General features: G+C 43.2%; 3 protein-coding genes and 1 long non-coding RNA gene across 7 annotated transcripts; 3 read left to right on the forward strand and 1 right to left on the reverse strand.

The window, feature by feature from the left end:
- Window positions 1–288: 288 nt before the first annotated feature.
- Window positions 289–4,042, forward strand: LOC144004175 (dickkopf-related protein 2-like). The gene is made up of 5 exons (XM_077501194.1): window positions 289–739; window positions 1,325–1,491; window positions 1,584–1,740; window positions 1,915–2,052; window positions 2,630–4,042. Exons 1-5 carry the CDS (start codon window positions 649–651, stop codon window positions 2,953–2,955), a joined length of 879 nt encoding a protein of 292 aa, XP_077357320.1. The 5' UTR covers window positions 289–648; the 3' UTR covers window positions 2,956–4,042.
- On the reverse strand, window positions 3,161–6,956 carry LOC144004174 (aminoacyl tRNA synthase complex-interacting multifunctional protein 1-like). Of its 2 annotated transcripts, XM_077501193.1 has the most exons (7): window positions 6,867–6,956; window positions 6,316–6,410; window positions 6,122–6,235; window positions 5,916–6,053; window positions 4,881–5,071; window positions 4,634–4,805; window positions 3,161–3,532 (listed from the first exon to the last, which is right to left on the reverse strand). In XM_077501193.1, exons 1-7 carry the CDS (start codon window positions 6,893–6,895, stop codon window positions 3,360–3,362), a joined length of 912 nt encoding a protein of 303 aa, XP_077357319.1. In that variant the 5' UTR covers window positions 6,896–6,956; the 3' UTR covers window positions 3,161–3,359. The 2 variants fall into 2 exon arrangements, with proteins under 2 accessions (XP_077357319.1, XP_077357318.1); XM_077501192.1 differs by having other exon boundaries at window positions 4,634–5,071.
- LOC144004176 (uncharacterized) lies at window positions 4,657–7,358 on the forward strand. Its single transcript, XR_013279222.1, has 2 exons — window positions 4,657–5,120; window positions 5,943–7,358. It is a non-coding gene; the product is annotated as an uncharacterized LOC144004176 (long non-coding RNA).
- A 2,268-nt stretch (window positions 7,359–9,626) lies between these two features.
- LOC144004170 (phosphatidylcholine:ceramide cholinephosphotransferase 2-like) lies at window positions 9,627–14,923 on the forward strand. 3 transcript variants are annotated; one of them, XM_077501187.1, is made up of 7 exons: window positions 9,627–9,795; window positions 10,594–11,175; window positions 12,580–12,697; window positions 12,763–12,820; window positions 13,776–13,871; window positions 13,935–14,101; window positions 14,252–14,923. In XM_077501187.1, exons 2-7 carry the CDS (start codon window positions 10,658–10,660, stop codon window positions 14,423–14,425), a joined length of 1,131 nt encoding a protein of 376 aa, XP_077357313.1. In that variant the 5' UTR covers window positions 9,627–9,795; window positions 10,594–10,657; the 3' UTR covers window positions 14,426–14,923. The 3 variants fall into 3 exon arrangements, with proteins under 3 accessions (XP_077357313.1, XP_077357312.1, XP_077357314.1); XM_077501186.1 differs by having other exon boundaries at window positions 9,631–9,800; XM_077501188.1 differs by lacking the exon at window positions 9,627–9,795 and adding an exon at window positions 10,166–10,304.
- Window positions 14,924–15,349: the final 426 nt, after the last annotated feature.

Raw genomic sequence — 15,349 nt, forward strand, 5'->3', positions numbered from 1 at the left:
AATGAAAGAAGAGACTTTAATCTTTTTTTTTGATAGGTTCCACGTTTTTATAGCAATAGAACACAATCTTCCGTGGGCCTTGCAAAATCAGTCAAAATCCAGTAAAACAGCTGGGAGCGAACGGGATTGTTTCTGTGAAAATGGCCGGGAGTCAAAGAAAATGTTTTGGAAGTTGTCAATGCACAGCATTCCTCATACTGACCAGGAGATGGCGACAATGTGGCCAATAAGTAAATAATGAAAATGAGTTTGAATTTAAGCCAAAGTCGTCATCATGACAGACCAGTGGGTGGCGGTAGTGTGGATAGCAAGCGCCGTTGAACACGCAGAAGAAGAAGGATCTAGACAAGCTCTCCCTGATGAATGTGCCTGACCACATCTGTCAGCGGATCACTGACTTCCTAACAACACACAGGAGGATTGTGTCGGACACCCGGACCATCAGCACCAGTTTCCCGAGTCAAGGCTGTGTACTTTCCCCTCTACACTAACTGCTGCACCTCTGGCCACCAGTCTGTCAAGCTGATTAAGTTTGCAGATGACACCACCCTCATTGGGCTCATTTCAGACGGTGATGAGGCTGCCTACAGTGGACCATCTGGTGTCCTGGTGTGCCAGCAACAACCTAGTGCTAAAGGCCCAGAAGACATGGAGATGGTGGTAGACTTCCGGAAAGCACCAGCTTCATTACTCCCCCTCACCTTGACAGACATCAAGAAGGCCCAGCCCTGCGAAGAAGGTGCCAGCTAAGATGATCCTCACTTCCTCCATTACTGTGTGGTACACTGGGGTCACTGTCAGGGACAGATGCAGTGTGTTGTTCACTCTATCCTTTACTTTAATGTTTATATTGTCATTTTAATGCTATACTCGTTTTTATCTCATCATGTCTGCACCAATCACCGAAACAAATTCCTAGTAATGTGAAATGTCTTCACTTAAAACCTGATTCTGATCCTTTTCTGATCCTTCTGAAGAAGGCAGCTCATTTGGAGACAGATCTGTCAATCCATTGTTGCTTTCGTGTGCGCGTGTGTGTGCATGTGAGTAATTGTGAGTCCGTTTTGAAAGTAGCACGTCTGTAGTCCTCTTATTTTGAAACCGCTTTTCACGTCTTGAAATCCGGACAAACCACAAAACCGAACTTACTTTCACCACAAACAGCCCCACCCCACCGCACCCACACAGCAACTTGTATCGGTGGGGCGGGGAGGTCATGGGGTATCGTGAAAGGTCAGGGGCGGTGACGAGCACACGTGAGCTGCTCAGTGACGAAAAGAAGAAGTGGACGACGTTTCTGTCGTCTTTTTTTTTTCCCCCCCAGGGAGTATGACTCGCAACATGGACTCGCTGCTTTTCGCGTTTTCCCTGGCAATGGTGGCGTGCGCGTGCGGCAGGGAGGCGCGCGTCCGACTCAACTCCATCCGGACGGTGGTCGTGCACAAGGGACCCGCGGCGTCTTCGTTTAACGGAAGCGCGTGGGAGCTGACGGTGCGTGTTTGCCGGCTGAGCTTCGCTGACATTTTTGTATGAATGACTGACTGAATGTGCGCGTGCGTGTGTACGCGCGCGTTCTCGTATAGCTCCGGCAGTGCATTAGCGACCTGGAATGCACTGAAGGAAGCTACTGCCACATGCCTTATCGCGGCCCCGTCCACTCTCGCTGCCGGACCTGCAGGAGGAGGAAGAGGCGTTGCCATAGAGATGGGATGTGTTGCCCCGGTAACCTCTGCAACAACAGTAAGAGCCGTGTTGTGTTATTAGGAATCCCACTTGAGTTGCAGGCAGCACAACTGGATTAACTGTTCTCACTCTTGCTGTCAAGAAATAGTATTTCTACTTTCCTCTATATTTGAAGGGCAAAATATTGAAGCTAACTTAAATGTTTTGCACAACGCCATGAACTTGGTTCAGGTGTGTGCATTCCCGATGGCAACGTGATGGCATCCCAGCTGATTGCTGAGCACGACGAACAGGGGAGCGCCATGGCCTCCCACAGGGCAAGATGGAGCAACAGCGACAAGATGGAGGTCAGGAGAGCGTCCAGTAAAGGTGAGTGTAATGCTGCATTCGAGGATGGTCGGAAGTCGGAAATGTCCGAGTTCAAACCAGGAAGTGTGTACTGGAACGCCCCCTTGAACTCGTAAATTCCACTTACGAAGTGGGAAGAAAAAAAGGCGGACTGCAATGTGATGTCACTCTGAATGGCAAAACACAATTTACTCGAGTATAAAACTAGATTGATTTCTTCAATTCATAAATATTCACCATAACTTCACGTAACGCAACGTATGTGACAGTATTCCCGCTATATCCATGCATGAAATTATACGGAAAACTACTTAACTGTATGGAATGCTTATGAAATAAGATTAAAACAATAAATAAAGCAAACTTGCAAAAAGGTACGTTTTCTGGGGGTCAAATTGAGTTTTGAGGACCAAAATAAAAAACAATTTATCACTAGCCGCCATTTTGGTTGTTTACTTTCACCTCGCACGCTTTGAAGTCGGAACTGGGAAGTTTCAACTCGGATATTTCCGACTTCCGACCATCCTCGAATGCAGCATAACGTCACATCAGACAGGAGGTGGTCAAAAGTCTCTCTGACCTTGTCTCGTGTCTCCAGGCCAAGTGGGCGACCCCTGCCTCACTGCCGTCGACTGTTCGGAGCAGCTGTGCTGCGCTCGCCACTTCTGGACACGCATCTGCAAGCCTGTCTTACGGGAAGGGCAAGTTTGTTCGCATCAGCGCAAGAAGCGGCGGCAACGCGGCCTGGAGCTCTTCCAGCGCTGTCCTTGCGGCCAAGGACTGGCCTGCCGCATGCCGCCCGGGGCCGTCGCCCCTCCCCCTTCATCCCTCCTGGCGGCGGCAAAGTCCAAGTTTGCCACCTACTCCCGCCACCCTGGCCCTCGGGCGGCCAAGACGAGACTGCATGTGTGTCGCCGGAAGTGACACACACAAAGGTGGGATCGAGGGGGGTGGGAGCGGCCAGTATCGCCATGCTAATCAACTTTCTGTCATTCACGCACAGCCAGTTTCCTCAAGTGAGCTGCCTGTTTAACACTCCATGTGACGGATACACTACTGATCAACAGGCCCACTGAGAAATGACCTAATTTTTTTTTACAAATAAAACATGACAAACATTCAATTCATTACTGGTAAATTATGAGCTGATTTAATGTTCACGATAAACATGATGGAACTCACAAGCGAAGGTTTTGTTCCTCACACTCATATTGAAGGAGAAAAACACACCAGCATTGATTTTGTTGTCGTGATGTCAACATTAGTGTGGCTTAAAACTAGCATGACGAATCACGATGTCGTCAAACGGCGCGGGCGCCTCAGCATGTCTACGTGCATCCGATGGTGCAGTTGGTGAGGGATGGCGCCCTGCACACGCCCTTTCCTTTCACCTGGAAGCCACACCCCTTGTAGTTGGCCACGCCCTGAGCGTCCACCCGGAGGCTGGGCTGGACACGATCCCACACTCGCTGCGTGGCCTTCAGCTCCCGCTCAGGTTCGCCTGGTAAACACGTACGCACACTGCTGAGTGACTAATCCATTTGGAAATCGTCTGTCAATAAATCAAATTCATTGCTTTAAAAAAAAGACACTTCAAGCTGTTTTGCACTCCCAGGTGAAGTTTGCTGTCATACTAAACATAAAAACATAGAGAATTACACCTGATGTATTTGAAGCAACAAAACAATGTTGCTTCAATAATGGCTTGTTAGCGTAATGCTAAGATGTAATGGAAAAGGCCATTGACATGTTAACGGTTAGCATTGCAGTTTAAGAAGCCTTTTAAAGGGGAAGTGAACTGTCGGTGCACCATGTTTGATTGTTTGTTTGTTTTTTAACCTCCAACCACTAGGGGGCAATGTGGTTTTGTCTGCTTACCTGAGCCAGGCAGTACATAATTGGGCTTCCACTAATTGGGAGAAGCAAAACAATTTTCGACAGTATTGTCTTGTACTTTTGGTGTTTATGTTGTTACTTTGGTAGTTGTGACTTTGTGAACTGTCAGAATTAAATGTCAACCATCATTTAAATCAAAAGAGAAGCGTTGTTTTTTTTTACATCTTTTTTTTCGTTACAATAAATCAAAATTAAGCAAACAGTAGATAGCCACAAGTGTAGCGGACAATCCCCTACATCAACCTTCAACATTTCTTGACAATAATATGTTATATGTGACCTCACTAGTCTAAACATGACATTCTGATTCATATGACCAGTACATTTGTGGAATATGAGTTATGCGGCAAAATCCAGCTGTTTTGATCCATCTCAGGGGGCGGCCATTTTGCCACTTCCCATTGACTGAAGATGACATCACAGTTGCTCAGGCAACGGGCAATCAAGCGGACCTGTTTTCTGAAGCTGAGCTGTGATTGGTTGTTATACGAGACCTGGGTAACTGTGATGTCATTTTCACTGGATAGCAAGTGGCAACATTTCTGGTTAATACTGCGTTTGAAGAATAAGCAGCTAAATCCAGCAGTTTTTATTAATATCAGAAGGCGACCAGAATACCGTATTTGGACTAGTGGGGCTGCATAAAACATATTATTGTCATGAATTTTTTTTTTGGCTTGACTTCCACTTTAAAGTCGGAAATTACCGGGGTAGTTGAGGAAAGTGACTCTGTCTCCAGGGTTGGAACCTGCAGGCGGGGCCAGTAGTTCAACTGCACCGTCAGACTGAAAGCAGCGCAGGAGGCGGGCCTGCAAAGCCACGCCCTTCACTTTACAGGCCTTGACGTTGCAGAGCAAGACAGCGAGTGAGCCGGTGAGCTGCTGGGCAAAAGAAAACGCGTGACGCAAACAGAGAAGGACGGAAATAATTTGAGACGAGAGAGAAGGCGAAACCGGTTGCACGTCATCCGGCCGGCGCTTGCTGACGACCGAGCGGGGGGCTTTCTCTCCCACGTCTACGTCTTGAACAGTCAGATTGGCCGCTAGTGGGTGGCCGCGAACGCTGACGATCCGTCCGACTCTCAGGTCGAGGCGGGAAATGTCGGATGTGGGCGCCGCCCTAATTGGGTATGCTTCAGGAGCAGCTGGGCAAAAAGAGAGCGTCGTTATTGCGTCGTTCATGCTTGAACTCAGGTGAAAGCCACAACTTCTCTACTGTGAGGCACACGTGTTAACCACTTTTGTCTTGTGCTACCGGATTCTAAACGTGGCCTGGAGACTTAATAGAGATCCTGTCATCACGTGACTTTTTCTGATCAAACTCTGTGGAACACAAACACACACGACCAGTCCGGATTTATTTCCCCTTAATGTGTACTTAAAATACCATTGAAGTTAGCAGTTTGATGTAAGTGTTGCCGTGTTATTTAGGTACGTTAGTAACTTAGCTGCTAAATTGCCAGCGGGCGCCGTCAATTATGAGGTAAAAAGTCTTCTTTATGGTGTTGGTCAGTTATTATATTCAACTGTGCAATATCTATTAAATCGTAGCATCACAAACGAACAAAACAGATTATTTCACCGACATTTTGCATGGGCTAACAGTTAGCATCAGCTGATTCAGCCACCATTTACAAAGTGCAACACTGGTGATATATATATATATATATATATATATATATATATATATATATATATATATATATAAATTCTTCTTTTGATAGCATGGCGCATGCTGATCTTTTTTTTTTTTGCCTCTTCTGGTTGTGGCAGCTGGTCCACAACAGCTTACTCAAAGTGGCAGATGAGTTTTCAATCTTGCCAGAATGGCTGCGCCATTTTGGGTCACGTGACACAAGGACACAAACTCCTCCATGTATCACGGAGATGTTGCAGCGACTCCAAGAGACGTCGCCATGGCAATAAATCCCAAATTGAGACCATGTACAAAATTTCATGTTGCAAAGTGTCTTCATTTTGACTTCTCACCCTTCTTGTCTTCTTTTTGTCCGCCAGCCACCTTGCGTCCCCCCTTAAGGCCGGCCGAGGAGGTCGGCAACGAAGCGGTGGCGGCGGCAGGTGAAGTGGGTGAACCAGCCGGTTTGTTTGGAGAGAGGACGGCCTTAGCTGAAAGAAAGCGATACAAAGAGGAAAACATTTGTTTCCTGCCAAAGATCGCGAACGAGCGCTCGTACCAACGCGTCTTCTCTGTTTGTCATGGAGCTCGTGCCTCAGCTCCTCGATGTCCTTCTTCAGTTTTCCGTTTTCCACCAGCAGCTTCTTCTGCTCACGCACGGACGCCTGCAGGACTGACAAAAACAACAAGCGTTCGCCATCCCACCCCACGGGATGGATTTGATTGCCTGTGGGGGGAGAAAAAAAATCTTACGCGCTTTTTCTCTGGCGAGCAACGCGTGCGTTTGGAAGTACTCCATCATCCTCCCGCCATCTTCGGGATCCAGCTTCATCAGGGCCGCAGAAAGGCTGCAAAGAGAAGCAAGGGAACATCCCGTTTGGATGTCTTGAAGTTATCATAGCTGACTTTGGCCAAGATGCGGGGTCACACCCTGGATTGGTCGCCAAAGTCAAACACTCATAGACAAACAACCATCCGTTCCTATAGCATATATGCCTGCAAAAATGTCCTCACGTGGCGTGCATGCGACAGCTGTGCTCGCTCAAAATAACTTTGGCTGGCACCACGCATGCGCACACTGCAAACAAGAATTTTACGCTCACTCACACACAACAACAACAACAACAACAATGCAGAACCCAAAGAAAATAAAAATGTGAAGCTGGTCTGTTGGGAAAAGGTGCAGTTTCACTCACACCTATCATGAAAAAAACAAACAAACACAAACAAACAAACAAACGCTCCTATCCAACGACACTGACTCCACACACAAACCGCTCGTACACTTGCGGCAGCTTTCCAACCTGGGATGAAATGTCTTGTCCGAGTCCATGTCTCCGAGCTTTGTGTTGCCCTGCGCCGACAGATCTGTGACGTTTGTCCATCAGCTGTCCCAGTCCATCTTCAGCTCTGTAGGCCACGCCTCCCCACACAAGCTCTATTTCTAGAGTAGCTTTTTTTTTTTCTTTATGATTTTAAAATGCTTAATTATAAAGTATACAAACACTAGGGATGTAACGATATCAAAACATCACGAGAACTTGATTTTCACCGAGCGTTTTCGTTAAAAAGTGGGAAATATGTCAAGTGTCACAGAAAACGTCCCGAGTACGACATTGCATTACTGCGACTCATTGAAACCAGTCCTTTGGAGCCACTAGCTACAAAAAAAATTGAGTTTGTTGTACGACAAAGTGGAAGTGGAAGCTTAAGGTCTGTTGTTTTTGGTTGAAACAGTATGTCGATCACTACTTTCATGGTATAAATTGTCATTCATTAAATCATTTGTGTCCGGATATTCTAGTCTTGCTGTATTTCGAAGTCTTCAAGTTATCTTGCTAGCTGCTAACAAACATACCGTATATTTACAACACATTCCTCAGCAGAGAACAAGCCAGAGTTTGCGTTGTTAATTGTGATAATTGCGTTAAATCGTTAACTTTTTGTTCAAAATTGCTTGAATACGTGTTTGTTTCACCAGAGATAATATGGCACATTCATCACGTCTGCCTCGACTTTACAATCGGAGGTTAACTCTTTTACTGCCACACGTTATCAAAACGTTATCATTCACGTCATCCTTGAAAACATTCTATTTCATCAGATTTCGTCATGTTTCATTGTAATTTGGGGCAGCCCATTGAAGAGATACAATGCTGCCATCTGGTGGCCATAGTTAGTGAGTGTTTTCGATTCTACAACCCATTGACCAGGCAGCGCTGCACTTAGATGTTGCATTGCCCATTGATAAAAAAAAAAAAAAAAAAAAAAACACTGACGTCATTTAACGTTTATGGCGTCATACATCGTGATTTTATTTATCGTGATTAAACGTTTTCGGCAGTCAAAGAGTTAATGTATGACCCACTGTATATGAAAATGAGAAAAACTACCTGATACAAACTGATCTGAGCATATTATCGCACTTTTTCAAAGCAGTTGCGTTGTATTTTCACGCCAGCCACTGTGCTCGTCTTTCACTCCTCACTGTCTTCCGAAAGAATGATCTCATCTCTCTTTGAGCCATTAGAGCATCTGTCGGCCGCACACAAGTTCACCATTGAGTTGGTCGCTGATTTATCAACTGTTTGACCTATTTTCTAGGTCATGCTGATTGTTTTCTAATTCACTCGCATTGATGCCCGGCCCACCCTCCACCGCAAGGGGCGCAATTAAACGTGACGTCACACTGGAAGGGTCTATAGCCACACTTGCCTGCTGTCACATCGATATGCTTTTTGGATATTATTTCTGGGACTTCTACCTTGGGTAAGTAAGTTTTGTGTTTAAATAGTGTTATTTTGTCATGTTTAATTTATTCTGAGATCATTTTTTGTCTTAAATGTCCGACTCATGTCATGCTATGTAGTTAGCTACACCCCCAAAAAAACAAGTTCACAAATTGATGCGATTTACCTTGTGTTTACAGTTTATTCTGCTTCTAAGTTGTGCGTGAGACAAGACCGCACTTTGTCTGAAGCATACTGTCAATTGTGGAATCGACCTGATTAAATATCAGCAAACCAAACCCGAGACCCTCTTTATTGGGGTTCTAATCGGACTCACAAAAGTGATTTGAATATTCTACCAGCTCATAGCTAAGCACTATCTTTTAATGGTCTTTAGAGCAGGATAAGCAAGTTGCTGTTTGAAGATGCATGACTCAGAATTAACAGCAGGTGGCACCAAACCCAAGCGAATGTTATCTTGGCTACGGGCAGTAGGCGGGCCTGAACCGGTTGCCGGCCAATCGCAGGGCACTATCCAAAAATCAAAAATAATTATTAGATTATGTAAATATTTCAGGAAAACTTAATTTGGTAAAATGCAAATGTATATTCAGTATATTATTATTATATATATATATATATATATATATATATATATATATATATATATATATATATATATATATATATATATATATTATTATATTAGTATTCAGGCTATTCAATGTCATTGTCCTAAAAACCTGCAATCTCCTCAAACCAGAATGGTTCGACCCAAACTGTCATATGCCATCTAGGATCACGTGTCAATCATTTGAAATTTTGAATTACAATGACTGATTAAATTATTTCCTTTTGCGAACACATCTTTACTTTGATCCCAAAGAAGGGACGCTTAATGTGATATTTTTTTATGTGCATAATTTTTATGTGCACAATATTTGAACTATATACGGCTCTGGTTTAAATGTATTAATACTGCCCTCTGGTGTAGCATAAACGAACTGCATCCCACTTATGTTACAATATGTGTGATGCAAAAGTGAGCGATTGTTTGGTTGACACGCGTGTACATAACACCATTTAAAAAGTTGACCTTTTGGTTGAATTATTTCGTGTAACAAATAATAATGCACGGTTAATAGAGTTGTTTTTGTTTTGTATCACAATGTATCACCTGTCCGGGGTATTGGGTTTAAATAAGTAGATAAATAAGTAAATAAGTAAATAAAGTTAAGTTACATTTTTAGCTAGCTCGCTATCTCTACTGATATTTCCGGGCTACTCTTATCTTTTCTTTTCTTTTCTTTTTGTTTATACGAAAAAGGCCGAGTTTGGCCGAACTCAGGTGAGTCACAAGGAGGAGTGGAGGGGGCGGAACCGGAAGTAGACGTCGAACCACAGCTGCGTGCGCCCAAGTCGAAAGTACACCAAGCCGAGTTCGCCAAAGAAGAAAAACAGTCCAAATTGTGGGAATGATGGTTTTTTCTATTCTCAACTGAAGGTGTGGTGAGTTTGTTTGTTCACTTTTGCTCTTTTCATGACTTCTCTCCGTCCCGTCAGGTGTATTGCTCATTTCCGCTCTGAGACTCCTTGAAGGACGCATCAACCATTTCACGATATATTTATTTATTATTATTGTTGTTATTATTATTGCCCTTTCAAAGGCTTTTCATGGCTAATGACGAATGGATATGGATCGATGCCTGGATCGGCAATGTTGCATGTACAGCGAAATACGAACATTATTTTCATACTCTTACTGTGGTCTCTGAATACTTCTTTTCTATTATTATTATTATTATTATTGAATGGACCGTTATAGTCAAAAGTGTGTCATGGGGCCCACTGTTGCTGAATCGGCTTTAATTGGAGTCTGCTGATGTTGATTTGAGAGGCGTAAACAGGAAGTTACGTAGGATGATACATTCGATGTCAGAACGGGAGTGACGACTTTTTTTTTTCTCTACTTTTCGAATACCGAGAGCCATTCACAATTGTTTAATCCTAAATGTAAAGTTTCTTTATCATTTTGAAAGTGCACACACACACACGTTACCGTTGCAAGGAAGGAGTTTTTTCTGGACTATTTAAAAAAAAGAGAGAGCGAGAGAAGACAATTTAGAGTATAGGCTACTGCCCTTCACCATACTTGTATAGAGTTGAATAGTTTTTCCGAACAAGTCATTTTTTTTTTTTTATCTCATCTGTCCACTGTGGCAGTAGTTTAGCTCATGAATTCATTCACATATTTTGTGTTTGAAAGCCCTTATTTGAAAAACAATGACTTGTTGATTTTCAGTTATCCGGACCTGGTGGTTAGTGGTGGGACGGCGTTGTGAGGCTCAGCCACGCCAAAGAGTGACATGGCGGCCGCCGATCTGATCCAGGACGACGACGACGACGAGATCCGCCCCCACGTGGAAGCCAGCATAACTACCGGCCCGCCCTCCTCCTCGCCCACTCGCCCCAACGGCAGCACCACGCCCCCACCTGGGTCCAATGTCCCCGACGGCAAGAGCAAGCGTGGCAAAATGGGCAGCCTTTTCCAGCAGAACCAGCTGGTCCAAACCCTGAGCAGCGGCCTGAAGCGCCACTGCGACTACGTCAAGATCTCGGTGGACGAGGAGCGCGCCGACCGCCTCCCCAAGGAGTGGTGGAAGACGGGCGTGGCCTTCTTCTACGCCGTCTTCAACTTGCTCTTCACCACCGTGGTGATCACCATCGTGCACGAGAGGGTGCCCGACAAGTCGGTCAGTCCGCCGCTGCCCGACAAGTTCTTCGACTACGTGGGCCGCGTTCCCTGGGCCTTCACCGTCACCGAAGTCAATGGGCTGATCCTGGTGGGACTCTGGTTGATCCAATGGCTCCTCCTCAAGCACAGGTAAGAAATGGTGCCGGCCGCCGCGTCATCTTCCTCACAGGTGGTCAACTAAACTTGATTTCCAATTTCCACAACAGGCCCACTGTTATCATATCTTTGTTGGTTAGTGGTGCAACGGATCGTCATTGATCCCTGATCAGTACGGAAAGCCAACACCAACAAAAAAAATGTGCATACACATGAAAGCAGCAATAATAGCAGCAGAGGAAGTTGACACAAGTCGCATGTATGGGAGCATTTTGGCAACTTGGGTGAAATTGTCCTCAAATTAATGATACAGGATTTTTTTTTTTTCCTCTTGTCCCAACCCCGACATTCAGACTTATCAAGGAAGCTGGAAACATGCTCAAAGTAACACGCTGCCTACGCTAAGGCTAACTTCAAAATAAAGTTTACCCTTAGTAGACTTTTACTTTGAAGTTGGCGTGATGGCTAACTTGACTTCCTTTTTCCATGTTTCAGATTTATTTATCGTAGTTGTTATTGACATTGTAATTGCGACCAATGTCAAAACAACTCTATCCCGAACTTATATTCAATCGCTAATTTAGGAGCCAAAGAAACCGTCATTGTATGGTATAGCACAAATCTCCGACGTTAGTGGCTAGAAGCTAGCTGTTAGCATTAGCAACGAGTGCCTTAATTGTAACAGTAAATGAGTTTGACAGCTGGTACCTGCCTTGCTTTCTTAACTTCTTTTTTCTTTTTTCCAATTTTTCAATATTGTGGACCAAGGCTACTAAGTAATTAAGTTAGTAATTAATTAGTAAATAATTCACTCTCCACGTTTAAAGGAAGGGAATGTGTCTTAAATTGCACATGAAGTTCTTTTCATTCAAAAAAAAAAAAGAAGAAACAAATAGAACATTGTCTCAATTTATTTTAGAAAACACTTTTGTCCATTTAAAAAAAAAAAAAAGAGGAGAAAAATAGAACATTGTCTCAATATATTTTGCAAAACACTTTTGTCCATTTAAAAAAAAAAAAAAAGAAGAAGAGAAAAATAGAACATTGTCTCAATTTATTGTACAAAACACTTTTGTCCATAAAAAATAAAAAAAAAACATCTTAGGAACACAACTTTAATCCATTATTTTAGACATGGACCATCTTAAAGTTGTGTTCTTAAATCCCTAATGGCCATATTAGAATTTTTGAGTTGATTATTTATTTATTTATTTATTTATTTATTTATTTATGTATTTATTTATTTTAATGGCCAAAAGCGTTTTACAAGATAGATCTTTTTTTTTTTTTTTTTCTTTTCCCAAAAAAAAAACGATCCGATCAGTGATCCGATCCAAAGTGTTGCTTTTGTGATCCTTTGGTTATTTATATATTATGACACAAGTGTCTAATATTTGTGAACATTGCCCCATGACAATTGATTTTCCTGCACGTCAGAGCCATCGTGGGGCGCCGCTGCTTCTTCCTCATCGGAACACTCTACATGTACCGCTGCGTCACCATGTACATCACCACCCTGCCTGTGCCGGGCAGGCACATGGTGTGCGCGCCCAAGGTACACAAACGCACACATTCGCTTGCTGGCGGAAAGTCATCATCTTGTGTTTGATGAACTTGCAGCTGTACGATGACTCGGCAGGAAAGATCTGGAGGATTGTGCGGCTCATCTCTGGAGGAGGTCTGTCACAAACACGCACACGCACACGCTTAAGTCAGTTGGGGAGAGGCGGAGTTTTAACTCATTTGCTCCCAATAACGTGTAAATATGTTTTTTTGTAATGTTCTAAGTGTCCCAAAGACGTATTTATACGTTTTTTTTATTTTGTTTTTTTTATGCTTAGCATACAGAAGGCTTTGATGCAGCCTCTCAACTGCAAAGAATGGTTGCAGAAATGGTAGTTATTACACAAACGGCCAGCAGGTGGCAGCAGAGCAAAGGAGATCAACCAGGGCCATGTAGAGAAAAAGCTCAATTACTTACAATTTTAAATATATTTGTGAAAACTGATGAAACTTAGCTCTCTTCTAATGCTAATTGCTGCAAAAGGGAAACAAATAGAAACATACATTTTTTTCCTGATGAAAGAAGAGACTTTAATCTTTCTTTTGATAGGTTCCATGCTTTTATAGCTATAGAACACAATATTCTGTGGGCCTTGCAAAATCAGTCAAAATCCAGTAAAACAGCCGGGAGCGAACGGGATTGCTTCTGTCAAAATGGCTGGGAGTGAATGAGTTAATGAGTGAGGTGTCTTTAACTTCCAGGTTAGCCACCAACATTACTCCTATTTAATTCGAAATTTACATTGCCATTGTGCCAAAGGTAACCTATAATCAAATTGTGGAGGGGCTTAAAAAATAAATATAATTATTGTATTTGAACCAGTCATGTAAATCAATGTTATTTAACGCAAATAACAGTGGTCCTAAAACAGACCCTTGTGGCACTCCTTTATAGAATTTGGCAGCCATAAGACACCAGATAAATAATGATTGATTCATTTATAATTGTTGTATTATTATTATTGATATATTTTCAGATAATTTTGAATTTGACTTGCACTTGACGTCAAAGTGCAGACTGTGGTAAAAGTAGAAGTAGGGACTTGTAAATGTACTGAATATGTGCACAGGTTTGTCTCTGACTGGCTCCCACATGATGTGCGGCGACTTCCTGTACAGCGGCCACACGGTTATGTTGACGTTGTCCTACCTCTTCATCAAAGAGTGTAAGTTTTGCAAAATGTGGCGGGCATGTTTGACGTGCCGTGACCTAACGTGACGTCATGCAGATTCTCCTCGCTGGATGTGCTGGTACCAGTGGATCTGCTGGCTGCTCAGCGTCTCGGGCGTGCTCTGCATCCTGGTGGCGCACGAACACTACAGCATCGACGTCCTGGTTGGCTACTACGTGACCACCAGGCTCTTCTGGTGGTACCACACCATGGCCAACACACACGTAAGAGCATTTATTGGACACGTTTGATATCCATATACTGCTAAGCAGAAGCAGAGACTTCATGAAGGTTGCCCAGTACAGTACTAATCATGAAATAAATGGCTCGAGTGTACGTGTGACTAAAACACCGCCGACCCGACTTCCTGCCAGGCTCTCCGTCGTGCACCCAACAACTTGCTGTCGCGCACATGGTGGAACCCCGTGTTCAACTTCCTGGAGAGAAACGTCCAGACCAACGTGCCCGTGGTCTTCTCGTGGCCGCTGGCGCTGCCGTCCTCGTGCCGACAGCGCTACCGGATGGTGGAGGGGGGGAGGGACGAGTGAGGCGGCAGCCAATCGTGCTACAAACGCTCCCAAATCAGCCAGCCACGCTCACCACAGAGAAGAGTCAGCGTTGAACCTACTCGAAAAGTACAAATTGGTGACCGACGCTTGCAAGGGTCACTGCCAACTTTCCCGCTGATCACTTGGTGATCGAACTTGTGCATACCATTTGTCTTATTTGCTGCCATCTGTTGTTTGGACTGCTGCTAAATTGGCATCATCAAAGTCAAGTGCTTCTTTGTTGTTTTCCACACTGTACATTATTAACACACATTTGCTTCCCTTATTCAGCTTTTACTTTATTCCAAATACTCTTAAAAAGTATCAGAATAAAACATTGTTACAAAAATAGAATGAGTGCGCTAATTTCACACACAGTTTTGACTTGAAAAAAACGATTGACTTGTCTGTCCTCCCTCAGCATCTTGTATTCAACAAGTCTATCACATGATCCACAATACCAAGCTGTTGCTGCTAAATAGTAAATTTTGCCATTAACATTTTCGTTTGGTCATTTTTTTAAAAAGAAACAAAAAAAAAACGCGCCATACTATACATGTTAGTATACATGGTCATTTAAAAAAAACAACAAAAAACGCCTTACTATACATGGTCTTTTTTTTTTTTTTTTTTTTTTTTTTTTAAAACGCCATACTATACTATTTAAAAAACAAAAAAAACAAAAAACGGCTTAGTATACATGGTTGTTTTTTGTTTTTGTTTTTTTTTTAAATGCCATACTATACATGGTCGTTTGAAAAAAAAAAATGCCTTAGTATACATGGTGGGTTTTTTTTGTTGTTTTTTTTTGTTTTTGTTTTTTTGTTTTTTTTTTAAAAGGCCATACTATACATGGTCGTTAAAAAACCCCCAAAAAAACCCGCCTTACTATATACATGGGCGTTTTTTTTTTGTTTTTTTTTG

The sequence above is a fragment of the Festucalex cinctus genome, chromosome 16, assembly GCF_051991245.1.
Source record: "Festucalex cinctus isolate MCC-2025b chromosome 16, RoL_Fcin_1.0, whole genome shotgun sequence".
NCBI lineage: Eukaryota > Metazoa > Chordata > Actinopteri > Syngnathiformes > Syngnathidae > Festucalex > Festucalex cinctus.